The following is a 17,483-nucleotide window of genomic DNA, read 5'->3' as shown; positions in this document are numbered from 1 at the left end:
CTCTGAGGAGTGGATGGGGGTGAGCTGAGGGAAAGGTGGAGGGAGTGAGAGGAGGGAAGGGAGTGGGAGGAGGGGAGGGAGTGGGAAGTGGAAATGGTATGTAAAGTGAGAAAAGATAGGGTTTTTTTTTTTTTTCCTTTTTTAAATAAAAAAAATAAACTAAAAAAAAGTTCTTTCACAGGCCTGGGAAGTGGGGAGAGACCAAAGTGTAGATCACCTCCCTCTTGTGGTTGCAAAGGAAACTGCACATTGATGCTCTATGAGGGGCCTTTAGATCCTCGCCTCTAGAGACCTAGGGCGGGGTCTGGCTAGGCCCCTTCATTACCTGCATTTATATCATTGTTCCTCTAAACGGTCTCTCTACTTTTTGAAGGAGAAAAGAGTTACAGGCAAAAACACATTCACACTGTCTTGTGCGTGACAAGTGCATGTGTTTATGTGAGTGTTGGTGTGTGTGTGTGTGTGTGTGTGTGTGTGTGGTGGCTACTGTCCCTCAGAGACTATCCACATTATTAGAAAGTCTCTCAATAATGTAAAATTTGCCAAGAAGGTTAAGCTTGATGGGCAGTGAGTCCCAGAGATCTGCCTCAGCCTCTTTAATGCTAGGATTATAAACATGTGCGACCATGCCAAGCTTTGTGTATGTGTGTGTGTATTTGTATGTTTATGTGTGTGTATATATGTATGTATATGTGTGTGCTTATGTGTATGTGTTTATGTTTGTATATGTGAGTGTGAGTGTCTGTGTGTGTTTATGTGTGTATGTGTGTTCTGGAGAACAAGCTTCAGTTCGTGCAAGGCAACAGGTTTGCAAGGCAAGAACTTTACCTACTGAGCCACCTTCCAGTCTTACCATTTTTTAGATTTTGGGTTTTTTGTTATTTTTGTTGTTTCTCTGTGTAGCCCTGGCTGCCCTAGAACTCTTTCTGTAGACCAGGCTGGCCTCAAACTTACAGAGATCTGCCTGCCGCTGCCTCAGGAGTGCTGGGATTAAAGGTGTGCTCCACCGCCTCCCACCTGCCTTATCGTCTTTTATACTTCCCTATTACTCATAAGGTGTTCTTTATTTCTCTTTGTTTATTTATTCTCTTTACTTATTTATTGCACTTTTGCTAACTTCCATTCTCTTTCAGCCTGAGGGACCCCTTTAGGGCATGCTTAGTACTGTTCAGCTTGTTGGATTGTTTTCATTTTTTTCTGTTTTTCCTGTGAAAGCACTAACATGTACCTACTCACCACAGACAGGGAAGCTGCACTGAGAGGAGACCACTGTGAACATTTAGGCAGAAGGGATTTAAGTTTGCCAGGTGTGGCGGTACACACCTTTCAACCCCTCCCAGCACTTGAGAGGCAGAGGCAGGTGGATCTCTGCAAGTCTGAGATTACACCAAGAGACCTAGTCTAAAATAATAAAAACTGAGAAATACCTGCATTCTAACTCTGGGTTCAGTGGTCCACCAGGGATGAATTAAGTGGAGGCTGAGGCAGCATGGTTTGGCAGATGGTAAGGTGGTGTTGGTTCAGCCATGATGGCTTTCCGTGCCACTTCAATAAAGAGGAATGTAGAGCCTCCACAGCATCTGTACAGGCTCCAGTGGCCACTGCCAGAAGATTCAGAGAATGGGCAATGGCAAGACACTGATTTGGAAAGAACTTGATTAGCTACAGCTCCATGTTTTTGGTTTTTTTTTTTTTTTTGAGGAATTTTTTTTTGAGGAATTTGAGGAATGTTGTTTCTGTGGTGAATTTGCTCCAAAGGCTGACGCATCCAACAGCACCCATGACTATGATGGCATTAGCCATGCAAACAACACAGTCCTTGTGTTAGCCACTGTTCTGTTGCTGTGCTAAAATGCCATGACCAAAAGCAACCTACAGGCAGAATTTGGTTTGGCTTATGGTCACAGAGGGCAAGGCCGCGATGGTGGGGAGGCATGGCAGCAGACAGCTGGGACAGGAAACTGGCTGATCACATGCCTATCAACATGCGGGAACCAAAGAGAATGAAAGGCAAGTGAGGTGAAGCTACAGAATCTCAAAGCCCACTTCCTGTGATGTACTTCCTCCAGCAAAGCTCCCACACTTAAAAGCCCCATAGCCTCCGGAAACAGCGCCACCTGTGTGTGCATTTGCCGGAGGAAAGACAGGGGCATCAGATCCACGGGAACTAGAGTAGTGGGGTGGATGTCAGGATCCAAATCTGGGTCCTCTACAAGACCCACAAACACTCTTAACCAGGAAGCCCTCCCTCCAACTCAAACAAATCTTTATTAGAAGTGGGAGATGTGAGTGGGAAAGCAAAGAGCGAGTAAATTAGAGGCTTCATCTCCCAGTCCGCTGATTGGGAGAAAGACCTAGTGTGACTGTCTCTCTGTCCTGCCACCTCACACTTGAGCCCCAGCTCCCATTATCAAAGCTCATTCGCACCCCTGGGCTCTGAGGACCCACACGTGCTCCATGCTGCCTTTGTTTATATGCCATTGCTATCCAGTGAGTTGACTTCTAACGCTGCCCTGTACTCTGGGTCACTTTTTCTAGCTGGACCTCAGTTCCTCCTCTGGAAACAAGCAGCATCCCTACCAGGAATCTGGTGAGGACCTACAAGCACCTAACCATCATGCACTGGTGACTTAGAAAACAGCATGCACACGTGTGTGCCCCTACACCTGCACATACGTGTGCATGTAATTAAGGGATCGTTCAGAGCTGGGAAGGCCACATGTAGTGAGTGGGTGAGCAAAATATCACCAAACAGAGAAAAGGAACGAGACCTCAGAAGGATATGGACTGAGAGCAAAGAATGAAGTTCCTGACGAGGCTACTCTGCTGTTCCACTCCATTCCAAGCCTGATCTTCCTGCCACTCATGAGCATGGATCTCCAATGTAATCCTCATGCATGGGACCATGAAGTCTTTAATAACCTACCATCTCAAGTCATCTTGCTTAACGTGTGGATCAAACATCTGACTCACCTGATTAAGTGATTGGTAATTGTTTACTTTGCAGAACCCTGAAAGACACTGCCAGATTGCAGAATTGGGAATTATCTAGAAGCCCATCATCTAATCTTGTGTTTCCTGAGTCCGGTTCTATAAAAGAGGCTCTCAGCTCCTCAGCAGAAACAGATAGAAGAGAAGCCCAGGACAGCTGCTGAGACCTCGAGACTCAGGTGAGACCTGCCCCTTCCTCTGCTCCACTGAGTCTCTGGGGAGCAGGAGGCCATGCCCCTTACTGTAAGCTTGTGCTGTCAGATGGTACTGTCACTAACTGGGGGGCTTCCACGAGATACGGGGATGGCCTTGGTCAGGGGCAAGGACTCTGTTCACTCACCTTTCCTAGAGAGGGCAACATTGATGGAGCAGTGAGCTTTCAACATGCCTGAAGTGAAGGCTGGAAGGAAGGAACTTTAACTTCAGGTTCCATCACAGTTGAGAAGCTGTTTATGGTCATGTGACCTTGGACATTCCATGGCTCTTGATGGTATCCACAAACCATCATGGCCCGAACCATCCAAAGACCAAAGAACCATCGCTTAGCAGAGATGATGGCTGAGCAGTTCAGATCTTCAGCCTCTGCCATGTTGGAGCCTCTTCATCCACACTGGAGAGTCAGGCCACCACAGTCACATGCCCCAACCCCAGAGTAGCTCTGACGGTCACTTAACTACATAGAAGCTTCTGGATCAGGCATGCTTGACTTCAGCTCCTCTTTCTGCTGCAACTTGTGACACGGGGAGAGACAGCCTGGAGTCACTGGGCCTCTGCTCCAACTGTGCACTAGAGCTTGTCCTTGCCTGCGTCTGAGGATGTGGTGACAATGAAGCTGGTGACTGAATGGCTCAGCCTGGGGCCTGGGACAGATGACACTATGGCAGTGTTAGCTGTTGTTGCTAGTTATCACTCCCTGGGCTTCGGGGGGGGGGGGAGAAACCCCACACCTGTGGACAGGACAGGCAGTGCAGAGAATCCTCTGATACCCATACCACGGTGACTTGTTTTCTTTCTGCAGATACCAAGAGATGCTTCTAGTTGGGAGCCTCGTGGTCCTCTGTGGGCTGCTGGCCCAGAGTTCAGCCCAGCTGGCTTATCCCTTACCCCTAAGCTATGACCTGCCCACATCTGTGGGTCACTGCCGGCCCTTGCACCTGGACCAGAACTTGCCCACATCTGTGGGTCACTGCCGGCTCTTGCACCTGGACCAGAACCTGCCCATACCCATGGGTCACTACCGGCCCATGCACCTGGACCAGAACCTGCCCATATCCATGGGTCACTACCGGCCCATGCACCTGAGCCCAAGCCCATCCTACACGGTGACTCCAGCTGTAACAACATACCCTACACACCTTATTGCTGCAAACTTCAGAAATGGTGAGTGAGTCTGCAACAGTGTCTTTCAGGGATGTGTGTGTGCTTGCATGCATGTGTGTGTGTTGGTGTATGCTGTGTATGTGTGTGGTGTAGTGTACAGTGTGTATGTAGTGTATGGTGTGTATGTGTGTGTGGTACGGTGTACAGTGTGTGTGTGGTGTATTGTGTGTGGTGTGTATGTGTGCATGTGGGGGTGTACAGTGTGTTGTGGTGTATGGAATGTGTGTGTGTGGTGTACAGTGTGTGTAGTTTATGGTGTGTGTGTGTGGTGTGTGTGTTTGCACACATGTGCTCTGGTCTATAAAACTTCCTGACAATAAGAAGGGGAATGAGAAAGAATGGCTAAGGCTCTAGAGCAGTGGTTCTCAACCTTCCCAAAGCTGTGACCATTTAATACAGTTCCTCATGCCATGGTAACCCCAACCATACAATTGTTTTCATTCTACTTCATATTAATAATTTTGCTACTAAAAAAAACAATAATTTTGCTACTGTTATGAATCATGAGATAAATATCTGTGCTCTCCGATGTTCTTAGCAGACCCCTGTGAGAGGGCCATTTAACCCCCAAGGGGTTGTGACCCATAGGCTGAGAACTGCTGCTCCAGAGTTAGTAGTGTGAACCCTGAGATTCTCCACTTTGCAGCTTTTAGCCAAGGTTTGCTGTCTGGGGGCATTCTGGGCTTTCTGGAACACATGCCTCTCCTGAGCTATGTGAGACCTGCAGGAAGCAACGCCGGTGGTCTGGTCGGGGTGATTGGAAGAGTGATTTCCTCAATCCCAATCCTGAACAACATCCTTGAGTGAGTTTCCCAAAGAGGGATTTGGTTCCCACTAACAGCTGAATACCTGCCAGCCCCAGGCAGCAGCCCTACAGAGAGAGAGAGGGGGGCAGGGATTGAGCATGAAGCCAAGGCTCAACCCCCAGGCCTCTCTCCACTCTATAAGGAACAGGGGCCCTTTTGACCTGTAGCTGCCCCCAGTCCTAAGACACATCCTGGGCTCCAGGAGCAGCTATTATCCCCATGGCAACCCTTCCATGTCAACTCCAGTATCCCCAGTTCCCAGATGGAGAAACTGAGGCACAGAGATATGCCTGTGCTCACATAGCTAGGGTGATGCAGAGTCAGGAGTCTAACTCAGACAAGCACCAACCTGGGGCCTTTTCTGCCCACTGCTCATCCCTTCTGTGGAATGTGGGCTGTCACTAGGCTACCCTCCTCAACCGTATCTCCTAAGGGATGTGACTGAGACCTGATGTGGGGCTTCCCATGAGCCACTCAAGAGCTTCCTAGGCACAAAGCCTAGATACCCAAACCTGAGTCCTTAGTAAGACCAGACCAAAGCCATTGCCAGGATTCCCAGCCTCCCAAGCCTTTGCTTCCTGACCTGGAGACAGTAGACAGGCGTCAGTTTGATTGCCGTAAGACTGTCTGTGCTGGATGATCCAGAGTTAGGCACCTGGTCTCCTGGGCTTGATTTTTCCATCTGTGAGACGGGGTTGTACACACAGAGAAAGGATGTGGAGACCAGGGAAGGGTAGATACCTGGTACCACGGACAGCACAGGGAAGGCGCCCTCCCACCTTTCCTGAATTCTTCCCAGCAGGTGCTGCTGTTTCCTTTGACAGTGCATCCATCCATTTTTCCTTCCTTTCCTCTAACCACTCCCTCTGCCATCCACCCTCCCCAGTACCCAATGACTCATCTTCCTACCAAGTTAAAAGTCAGCCTTTTTCTTTGAAAGGCTCCAAACCAGCATACCCAGTCTCTTTCCTCAAATATCTCTTAGGCTTGAGGTAAACAGAGGATAGGGTATGTCAGGATCTGATCCAGAAGGAAATTGGAAATGACAGGGGCATGTCTCAGAACCCCAGGTGGTTCTGACTCCAAGGCTGTCCTGATCCCAGGTGTCCAGCTCTCCCTCCGTGATGAGCAAATTTAAAGGTGGTTCCCTGGTTTGAGGCTTAACATGCTAACGTTTCTCCCCGGCCAGCATAAAAGTCACCAATCCCCAGCTGCTGGAACTCGGTCTGGTGCAGAGCTACGACTTCCACCGCCTCTACGTCACTATCCCTCTGGGCTTTGAACTCAAAGTGAACACGTGAGTACGTCCCAAGGCTGGTGGTGGTGGGAGGAGGACCTACAAAGGGACAGCCTGGTGGCTGTGGAGAGTTGCAAAGGCCAAGCCTCGAATCTTATCTATTCGATGTGTTGAACAAACTCGGGTCATGTGGAAAACACACAATCTCTCTGAATCTCGGTTTCCCCTAATGGGAACAAAGATCAATACCACTGTGACAAAAATGGAGTTAAGGTGAGGCTGGCACTCCTGGCAAGGAGAAGCCTTCGACCTCGGAGTGGGAGAAGTCAGATGCCATTTCTGAGCTGTCTCTGCCTTCTCTGTCAGACCCCTGATTGGAAGACTGTTGGAGTTCGCTGTGAAGCTGGATCTCACTGCAGAGATCTACGCAGTGAGAGACATTCAAGGGAGGAGCCGTCTGGTCATTGGTGACTGCATTAACTCTCCCGGCAGCTTGCGTATCACGCTGCCTAAAGGGTAAGGCCAAAGGGCTGGTTCTCCTGCCAGAGATAGCAGGGTAAAATGATGGAATAAGAGAGGATGAATGAGTGAGAGGACAGGAAGAAAGATATGTTGGGGAAGGAAGTGTGGATGGGTGGGTGGAGGATGGATTGATGGGCGGGATCATGGATGGGTGGGTGGATGGATGGATGGATGGATGGATGGGTGGGTGGGTGGATATTTAGATGAATAGATGAATGGATGGTAAGACATTTGGTGAATAGGGAGAAAGATTTATAGGCAGGTGTATCGGTAGATGAATAAATGGATGAATAAATGCTCACTTGCCCCTTATTAAACCAAGATGATCAATTTTATGTTGGATAGGCAATATAGAATATGGTTTAAGACCAACATTTATAGCCTGTTGAGGTGAATAAGAGCACCTCTGACATGAACCTGGCTAGGGTTCCTCTAATTTGGTCTCACCTTGCTTATCTTCAACACAAAACCATGTGATATTATTAATAGAATCTTCCTAAGAGATAAATAGATGCGCACCTATTTGGATGCTTGTTCCAGTTGACTGCCCCATGAGAAGGCCCAGCCATTCATAGAGTAGAGGACCTGGTCACACCACAGCTCACATTTGCTAAACTCATATATTGAACGTTGTATGTATCAGTTCATTGAATCTCCATGACAACTACAAACCAGGTGCTTTTCATACATTCACGGATTCCAGTCTTGTTGTGCACCTACTGTGTCCCTGGAATGTGTGCTTATTCTATGTTCCTCTGTACATGCACAGCTGGTCTGGGTGTCACTCTCTTCATCTAGGGTCCTTGCTGTTAAATCTGCCAGGGACATGAGTGTGCAAGGCCTGGTCTCAGTTACTGGTGACAAGACTGGGTGTGTATTGTGGCTGATGAACTTCTCCAGACCAACTCCAAGCCTCTGGGTCACACGCATTCCTTTTTCTTCCAGACTCAATCTACTTCAAAACCTGATAGACAGCCTCACAGACATCTTGACTAAAGTCATTCCTGGCCTGGTGCAGGGCGTGGTAAGAGATCAAAGGGAGAGTACCCTGCTCCACGAGTCTTAGAGCTTCTTGGGCTGAGCTAAATTGGCTACTCTAGATGGGAAATATCCATCCATCAGTCCGTCTGTCCTGTGATCCAGCCATCTGTGTTACGTCTTTCCACACCTCCAAACACATTGGTTGATTTCTTCTGGACTGTAGAAAGTATCCCTGAATATACTCCACCGTGGGCATGCTGCCTCCCTGAGGGTCTCCTTGCAGGAGGTCCTGTGCCTCACTCCCCTCTCTACCCTGGGTCAGGTGTGTCCTGTGGTCAATGGAATCCTTAGCCTCTTGGATGTCACCCTGATGCATGACGTTGCTGGTGAGTGCTGTTTGTCCCTACACACCATGGGATGCCAGGTCTCATTCGTCACTTCCTCCTTGGTTGGGGGTGACTTTGTTCCCATGAATGATCCAGATGAGTCTGAGGTATAGTTGGCCTCCTCCTCAGCCTGACCTGAGAACAGCTGGGCTGGCTGTAGGGGGAGACCTCGTGTTGCCTGACGTGTCTGGGCACAGTGAGCATGGCTGGTGCTCAGAGCCTCGGATGGCACTCAGGTTCTTCTGAACTCCTTCGCCTCCAGATCATAACTTTAGTCATTTTTTTCTTCTAGAATTGCTGTTGCATGGTGTACAATTTGTCATTAAGGCCTAAGCCTTCTGTGAAAGGACCTGTCTCTGCTGTGGTGGTAAATGCTTCTCTCATTTCCCAGGATCTGTAGACTAGCTGTCATCCTCTAGGACAGGGAAGCCAGGCTCTTGAGACAACAGCACCCACAGCAGCTCTCCCGGCAGCACCGCTGTGGGCACAAAGCCTTTAACGTGGGCTTCAGGAGAGGATGTTAGATTCAAGCTATAGCACCAATATGCCAGGAGAGAGACAAACATGGATGTAGACACACAGAGATGTGTGAAGTCCATGGAGTAACTGACAGATGTGGAGATGGACCAGAACCAAAGCAATCCAGCTTCAAAGAGAAACATATGTGATCACAGGCACACAATCAATCACATAGACTTGGCAGTCAAACACTCATCCACACAGGCACACATACACAGACTCACTAGTCAAGTCCCCGTGAGTACACAGACACACACTCATATACATACACAAGTAAGCCATCAAGACATAGCCTTGAGTCTCAGCATGCCCCTGTCCCTCGGAGTGCCAGGTGATAATGGAACGGTATCAGTGAGAGTCACCAACCTCAAGTCTCCCTGCTGATTGAACTCTTCTCCCAACAGAACCACTTCTTGCTGCTCTGTCCACTTCCTCCTGCCCAGCTTCCCATGGCTCACAGAAGGGGTCCCATGTCCTGGAAAATGCCATGACCATCTTCTCAAGAAACCCGCTCTCCTTCTTTCTGAGATGAATAGTCTGTGTTCATAACTAAATAAAATGGCTCTGATTCTACACTGGGGTCTTATGTTCCTCCCATCTCTTGAGGCTTTAGAGGCTGGTGACATAGCTATACCAGAGCTGGACCTCACATCACAGAACTGAATGGTCCTGAAGAGCTGAGGGCTGGGGTTCAGATGACTGCCCTTCTGTCCTTACAAAGTGCCCATGAGGAAGCTGGGAGTGGATAAATATCCACGCATAGATGTTCACACACACGGTGCTGTTACTCAAAAAGTGGAGTAGCAGATTGAAGAGTTAGCCAAGAGCTGGGCATGGAAGGAGGTGTGTAAGGACATATATGGCTCCAGTCTGCATCTCAGGCTAGGGATCCAGCTGTCTTACCCAAGGATAAAATTGCTGTAATAAAATACCATGACCAGGGCCTGGAGAGATGGCTCAATGGTTAAGAGCATTGCTGCTCTTGCAAAGGATTTGTGGCATCCACATGATGACCCACAACCATCTATAACTACACTTCCAGGAGACTTGGTGCCCCCTTCTGGCTTCTGGCGGCACCAGGCATGCACAGGGTACACATATGTACATGCAAGCAAAACACTCCTATAGATAGATAGATAGATAGATAGATAGATAGATAGATAGATAGATAGAAGATTTAAAAAAAAAAACATGATCAAAAGCAAAAGCCGCTTGGAAAGGAAAGGGTTTCTTTCACTCCACAGCTTATAGCTCCATCCCTGAAGGAAGCCAGGGAAGGAACTCAAGGGAGGAATCTGGAAGCAGGAAGTGAAGCAGAAGCCATGGAAGAACACTGCCTACTGCACAGCTCCTCAGCCTCCTTTCGTGTATGCTCCAGGACTGCCTTCCTGGACTGGCGTCACCATCAGTGATTTGATCCCTCCCACATTAATAATTAATCAAAAATGCAGTACTGGGGCATTTTATCCATTGAGAGTCCCTATTCCCAAATGGCTCCAGTTTGTGTCAAGTTGACATAAAAATAGCCAGTACAATTGACCCCTTGTTAACTTTACACACAAATACATTTAACTAAAATTAAATTAAATTAAAATTACCTAAAATTCTCCTTTCTCATTTTCCCCAAGATGGCATGTTAATGTTAATATAACAATATAAAACATTCCAACTCTGAAAAATCTCAGTCTTTAGAAATTCAAACACTGTTAGAGTTCAGTCTCTCTAAGATTCCAACACTTCTCAGTTGTGGGCTCCTGTAAAATAAAAAATAAATTAAATCCTTTCTAAACCAGGAGAAAAGAACCAGGATACAACCAAAATGCAAAATCAAAGTCCAACCATGTAAGGCTCAGAGTCAGACTTCTGGGACTCACTCATAATCTTCTGGGCTCCAACGGGCTTGCCACAGAACAGACAGTGCTCCCTGGGGCTCAAGTCAGCCCCATTTCTTGGCTGCTGATATCCTTGATCACATCATCTGGCATCTCCAAAATGTTGGCGTCTCCCCAGCCACTTGGCTGCACCATCACCAATAACCTCTCTTGAGCCTTCTTTAGGGACTCACACAGTGCCAATCCCCATCTCCTCTCCATGATCGATCTCTTCAGTCCTGGTGCTTCTACTACAGATGAGGCTGAACCTTCACCAATGGTCTCTCCCAGATTCTCTTCAGGAACTCAGGTCCTACCAAAACAGTGTCAAGTCCCAATTATTCTCCATGATCCCTTTATGCCTTCAAAACCAGCACCACCTGGGAGACTCTTACACACACTATGTTTGGCTTCCAGCACAGTATACAGCCTTGGCCCCCTCTGGACCACAGTTTCCATGAGATGGTCCTGAGGGAACACTTCCCAGATGACTTGGCTTCAGCGATGCTAGTCTCATCTTAATCACCACTAATTCCTCAGCTTCTGAAGACCAGCATCTATTGTCCCTGCAAAGCAAAGTTTTCTCTTTAGTGATCCACAGCTAACCAGAACCATAGATTCTTAATTCAAAGTATCAGACGGCCCCGATAGAGTCCTTATGGGACTCTTATACCTCCCTCTGGAACTTCGCAAGCCAGGCCTTCATCATTTCTCCACTCTCAACATTTTTATCTTCCAAGTTCCCATCTAACAGCCCACTGAGGCCTGAGCACTCCATGGCTGTTCTAGTCCAAAGCTAAAATGCCACCACCATCCTCCCAAAAACATATGATCCATTCTGTCATGGCAATACCCCATGACCTGGTATAAATTGCTACCTTAGCTAAGGTTTCTATTGTGTGAAAAACACCACAACCAAAGCAACTTGGAGAAAAGGGTTGATTTCAGCTTAGGGTGAACCTGGGTGCTGCTGTCTTAGATGCAGAGATGAGGACCAGGGAGAGAGAGATTCCTCTCTTCACATTACTTAACGTAAACTTACTAACATCTGTCTCACTCGCATCTGCTTTGCAGTCACCTTTCATTAAGACAGTTTGCTTCTGAGGGCTCTTAAACTTAATTCCATCAGGCTTGTTAGGTGGCTCAGTGGGTAGTGTCACTGACCCCCGAAGACCCGAGTGCTGGGATCAAACCCAGGTCCTTATTCCTTTTTACAAGAACTCTACAGACTAACCAATCTCCTCGAAATATAGATGTCTTGAAATAAAACTGGGGACCATTTAGAGGAATGTGTGAAGTAAATAAGGGAGATGGTGGAACCTCACCACCCTGTCTAGACTTCTTAGAGCCCAGGAGATGTCAGGCCACTAATCTGGCATTGGAGTGCAGTTATCTCTGTAGCCACAAGAGGGAGCAAATACACACGCTATTCCCCACTGCAGTTGAAAGAATTGACTTTTACAGTGTGTGTGTGTGTGTGTGTGTGTGTGTGTGTGTGTGTGTGTGTGTGTGTGTGTGTGTGTGTTCACATATGATCCACATGTGTACATCTCAACACAACTTCTTAGAGTCAGTTTATTTCTTCCACTGTGTGGGTCCTAGTGAGTCAGTGGATTCTTGACCCAATTTCCTCCTAGAACTGAGCAAGCAGACAGCAAAGTGTACAAACACGAGATACTCTACTGCCAGTTCAGGGGTAACAACCTTTAAACTGGTTTTTTAAAAAACCAACTTACATTGCCATGAGGGATTAAAATGAACCGAGTTGAACTCCCCATAAGTGACGAGAGGTTACTTCTTTGAAACTATGGCAGCTCACATTTCTCAAGGCAGCAGATGCCAATCAAGAGCCTTCCCTTGAATCCCAGCACCGGGGAAGCAGAGGCAGGTGGATCTCTGTGAGTTCAAGGCTAGCCTGGTCTACAAGAGCTAGTTCTAGAGATAGCTAACGCCACAGGAGCAGGTACAAGGGAGCAACCCCTGAGAGAGTAGACCGGAACCAGAGACTTCTGTGGGTCCGAGCACGAGTCTGGGACCTGTGAAGGAGTAGGCTTGAGCCAGGACCTCTGCCAGCCCAAGGCAGCAACTGCAGCAGAAAGAGCACCAAGCAAGCAATCTCCATGGAAGCAGACCTGAATCAAGCAACCTCCAGGAACACAGAGTGACCAACGAGGTGACTGGAACCAACACCATGAGGAGCCTTGGATCCACTGGCACCTGGAAGACTGACCACCAGAGTCACAGACAGCCCCAACTACACCAATCAGAGGAAAAGGTGGGTAGACAAGGTAAGAACACACCAACACCACAAAGAGCAACACAACACCAGTAAAAAATAGTGGCCCTACAACAGCAAGGCTTGAATAACAAAATATAGACGAAGTATAAGACAATGACCTAAAAAATAACTTTAGGAGAATGTTTGAGGTCCTTAAAGAGGAAATGAAAAACTCCCTCAAAGAAATGGAGGAAAAGACAAACAAAAATAAGAAGACATCAACAAATTCCTTTAAGAAAACCAAGAAAGGGGCTGGAGAGATGGCTCAGAGGTTAAGGGCAATACCTGCTCTTCCAAAGGTCCTGAGTTCAATTCCCAGCAACCACATGGTGGCTCACAACCATCTATAATGAGGTCTGGTGCCTTCTTCTGGCCTGTAGGAATACATGCAGACAGAATACTGTATACATAATAAATAAATAAAATATTTTTTAAAAAGAAAGAAAACCAAGAAAAAGCAACAAACATATGAAAGAAACTATTCAAGACTTGAAAACTGAAATAGAGACAATAAATAAAACACAAGCCGAGGGAATTATAGAAACAGAAATCATGAGAAAATAATCAGGACCCACAAATGCAAGCATAAAGAACAGAATACAAGAAATGGAAGAGAGAATCTCAAGCACTGAAGATAAAACAGACGAAAGAGACTCATTGGTCAAAAAAAAAACTCACTAACTCTAACAAAAGCTTAACACAAAATATCTAGGAAATATGGGACACCATGAAAAAAATCAACATAAGAATAATAGGTATAGAAGAAGGAAAAGAAGTCTAACTCAAAAGCACAGAAAATATATTTACAAAATATATTAACATAATCAAATAAAACTTTCCCTTCCTAAAGAAAGATATGCCTGTGACGATACAAGAAGCTTACATAACACCAAATAGACCAAATAAAAAAAAAGTCCCCTCACCACATAATAATCAAAACACTAAATATACCGAATAAAGAAAGAATATCAAGATCTGCAAAGGAAAAAGGCCAAGTAATATGTGAAGACAGTCTTATCAGAATTACACCTGAGTTCTCAATGGAAACAATGAAAGCCAGAAGGTCCTGGTCAAATATTATGCAGACATTAAGAGACCACGGATGCCAGCCCAGGCTACTATACCCAGCAAAACTTTCAATCACCATAGAAGGACAAAACAAGATATTCCATGATAGAACCAGATTTAACCAATACCTAGGCACAAACCCAGCCTTACACAAAATACTAGAAGGATAACTCCAACCCAAGGAATTTGGCTACACCAACAAAAACGCAGACAGTAGATGATCTCACAGCATCGAATCTCAAAGAAGGGAAAAACACACAAAATAACATCACCAACAACAAAAACTAAATTAACAAGAGATAGCAATCACTGTTCATTAATATCCCTTAATATAAATGGACTCAACTCACCTATAAAAAGACATAGGCTAACAGATTAAATATGGAAACAGAATCCATCCTTCTTCTACATAGAAGAAATACACCTCAACCTCAAAGACAGACATCACCTCAGAGTAAAAGGTTGGGAAAAAATCCAATCAAGAGGACCAAAACAAGCTGGTGTAGCTAACCTAATATCTAACAAAATAAACTTCAAACTAAAATCAATCAAATGAGACAAAGGACATTTCATATTAGTCATAGTAAAAATCTATCAAGAGGAAATCTCAATACTAAACATCTATGCCCCAAATACAAGGGCACCCTCATATGTAAAAGAAATGCTTCTAAAGCTTAAATCACACATTAAACCCCACGCACTAATAGTGAGAGATATCAACACTCCACTCCCACCACTGGACAGGTCAATCAGACAAAAAATTAACAGAGAAATAAGGGAACTAACAGATGTTACGACTCAAATGGACTTAACAGACATATATAGAACATTCCATCCAAACAGAAAAGAATATACCTTCTTCTCCAGCACCTCACGAAATCTTCTCAAAAACTGGCCACATACTAGGTAACAAAATAAACCTCAACAGATACAAAAAAATTGGAATAACCCCATGTATCTTATCGGATCACCATGGCTTAAAATTAGAATTCAACAGCAACACTAATTCCAGAAAGCCCACAAACACATGGAAATTAAATAATGCTCACCTGAAGCATCAATGGGTCAAGGAAGAAATAAAGGGAGGAATTAAAGACTTCCTAAAATTCAATGAAAATGACCACACAACATACCCAAATTTATGAGAAACAATAAAAGCACTGTTAAGAGGTCAAAAATTAGGTATTTGTAGGTGTGCGGATTGATATCTGGGTCTTTGATTTGGTTCCACCGGTCCTCCTGTCTGTTCTCACGCCAATCCAGGCTGTTTTCAACTCTACTGTAGCTCTGTAGTAGAGTTTGAAGTCAGGGATTGTGATGCCTCCAGAAGTTCCTTTATTGAACAGGATTGTTTTGGCCATCCTGGGTTTTTGCTTTTCCATATGAAGCTGAGTACTGTTCTTTCAGCTTACTCTTTATACAACCCACTAGCCCCGGGGTGCATCACCTGCAGTTGTTTGGGCCATGCCACATTGATCGATAATCAAGGCAATTCCCCCACAGACTTGTCTACACACCAATTTGATGGAAGCATCTTCTCAATCGAGGTTCCCTGTTCCCAGATGATGTGGGCATATATCAAGTAATGAAAAAAAAATCTAACCAGTACAATCCCTAAAGAGTTACAGATTTATCAACAAAAAATATAGGAGTGGAGGGTGTAGCTCAGTGGGTGAAGTACAGGCTGAGCAGACCCAAGGCCCCGGGGTTCCATCCTCTCTACTAACCTTAGGCTGGTAATCCACCAGGCTGTTGATCAAACTGATGTGGATTCCCCTGTCTATGCTGTGAATACCATTGGTTAATAAAGAAACTGGCTCAGCCTGATAGGGGAAACAGAGCTAGTTGGGGGAGGGGGGAATTAAACTGAATGTTGGGAGAAAGAAAGGCAGAATCAGAGAGAAGCCATGGAGCTGCCACCAGAGACAGACATGCTGAAACTTTGCTGGTAGGCCATGACTTTGTGGTGATGCTCAGATTATTGGAGATGGGTTAAATTAAGATGTAAGAGTTAGCCAATAAGAAGCTTGAGATAATTGGCCTGGCACTGATTTAAATAATACAGTTTCTGTGTGACTATTTTGGGGCTAAGTGGCCGGAAACTAACTAGTGGCCTCCTCCAACATCAAACAGGGGCTGGGTCAGCAAAGTCGATGGTGATGATTGGGTAGTAGTGATGGGGCGGTGATGGTTCAGCCATGGTGACCCTCCATGACACCCTAATGAAGGATTAGGGGGTGCTCTATAGCAGATAGCCAGAACAAGAAACTGGCTGAGCACAGTTCTAGCAACACACAGGAATCAAAAAGAGTGAGTTTCAGGAGAGGCAAGGCTAGATCTCAAAGCCCACTCTAATAGAGAAGTCCCTCCAAAGGGAGCAAAGATCTTCAGCTCCGGGGCTGGCTGCCTCTGAAGCTGCCCAAGGTTGCCAACTTTGTGAGCGTGCTGTGCCCACACATGCACAGACACAACGTTGGTATTTATTAAATAGTAAATTTAAGGACCACATCAGTTTTTCTGGCTGCAGTTTGGCAAGCACTCATGATTTCTCTTGATCACTGGCCCACGGCAAACTGAGGTCTTTTATTCTAATCTCAATTATTAATATTGACTCTTAGATTATGCCTCACGTAGCACTAAATTGTATCTGCGTATGTGTACATATGTAGATTACAGAATGGCTGCGAAAGGATTAAAGGGCTACAGAGGTTAAAGAATTCTAAGAACCCTAACTAGAAGTTGACAGTTGATGCAAACTCCAAGAGTCACTGCAAATGATTAGAAAAGACATCAATAAACTAGCTGGAAAGATGCAGGAGGCCCCAGAGCCAAGCCACAGGGTGGTGTCAGCAGGATCTCAGAGAGTTGTGAAGGTGAGATTCAGGACTGGGTCCTGATGGTTGGGTGGGTGCCAGGGACCCCACAAGCCTTGCCAGGGCAAAGAATAAAACTGGAGACAGTGCCATCTTTGCGGGAACTGGGCCAAAACATCCAGGGTCTGACCTCATGGCTTATTCCTCTTCTACATTTGAGCACAGTAAAATTTTGGGATGGGATCTCCACATGACAATTATCACAACAAAGCTCCGGAACTCCCTAGCATGGTAGCAAAGCGCCTGGGACCTCTACAATAAGAACGGGGTTCTATTGGCTGATAAACAGTCTCAGGGCTAGGCCTAGAATAAAGATCTGTGATAAGCATAAGGATGGCTTTTGTTGGTGGAGGATGCAAAGTACATGGGGCCTCTGTCATAGGGATGGGTTCTGCTCACTGAGAGACAAAGCTTGGAATTAGGATTAGGGCCTAAACAATGCTTGGGATATTGCAGGGTTTCAGGTAGAGGCTAGCTCCTAATAGAATCTTATAAAGAAAACGTTTAATTGGGGTAACTCAGAATTTCAGAGGTTCAGTTCATTATCCTCATGGTGGGGAGCATGGTGGCT

General features: G+C 46.0%; 2 protein-coding genes across 2 annotated transcripts in view; one reads left to right on the top strand and one right to left on the bottom strand.

Annotated features, from left to right (window-relative positions):
* Positions 1-4,019: 4,019 nt before the first annotated feature.
* On the top strand, positions 4,020-10,182 carry LOC126506858 (BPI fold-containing family A member 5-like). The gene is made up of 6 exons (XM_050150747.1): positions 4,020-4,159; positions 4,301-4,371; positions 5,018-5,174; positions 6,367-6,474; positions 6,781-6,930; positions 7,882-10,182. Exons 1-6 carry the CDS (start codon positions 4,020-4,022, stop codon positions 8,000-8,002), a joined length of 747 nt encoding a protein of 248 aa, XP_050006704.1. The 3' UTR covers positions 8,003-10,182.
* A 937-nt stretch (positions 10,183-11,119) lies between these two features.
* Positions 11,120-17,483, bottom strand: part of Cdk5rap1 (CDK5 regulatory subunit associated protein 1) — a 163,997-nt gene continuing 157,633 nt past the window's right edge. The window contains exon 15 of the transcript XR_007593358.1: positions 11,120-11,259. The gene's annotated coding sequence lies outside the window, so the exon portion shown is untranslated. The remainder of the gene's footprint in view (positions 11,260-17,483) is intronic.

The sequence above is a fragment of the Alexandromys fortis genome, unplaced genomic scaffold (assembly GCF_014885135.2).
Source record: "Alexandromys fortis isolate MF-2015 unplaced genomic scaffold, M_Fortis_MF-2015_v1.1 scaffold_27, whole genome shotgun sequence".
Lineage (NCBI taxonomy): Eukaryota > Metazoa > Chordata > Mammalia > Rodentia > Cricetidae > Alexandromys > Alexandromys fortis.
The sequence above is the reverse complement of the archived record's forward strand: the minus strand, read 5'-3'. Positions and strand labels throughout refer to the sequence as shown.

Bases quoted from the DNA above. Each gene is read 5' to 3' on its own strand.
- LOC126506858 (XM_050150747.1), top strand. From the start codon at position 4,020: ATGCTTCTAGTTGGGAGCCTCGTGGTCCTCTGTGGGCTGCTGGCCCAG. The intron at 4,160-4,300 runs GCCCACATCTGT...CCTGAGCCCAAG, and splicing joins TTGCACCTGGACCAGAACTT to CCCATCCTACACGGTGACTC. The intron at 6,475-6,780 runs GTGAGTACGTCC...CTTCTCTGTCAG, and splicing joins TTTGAACTCAAAGTGAACAC to ACCCCTGATTGGAAGACTGT.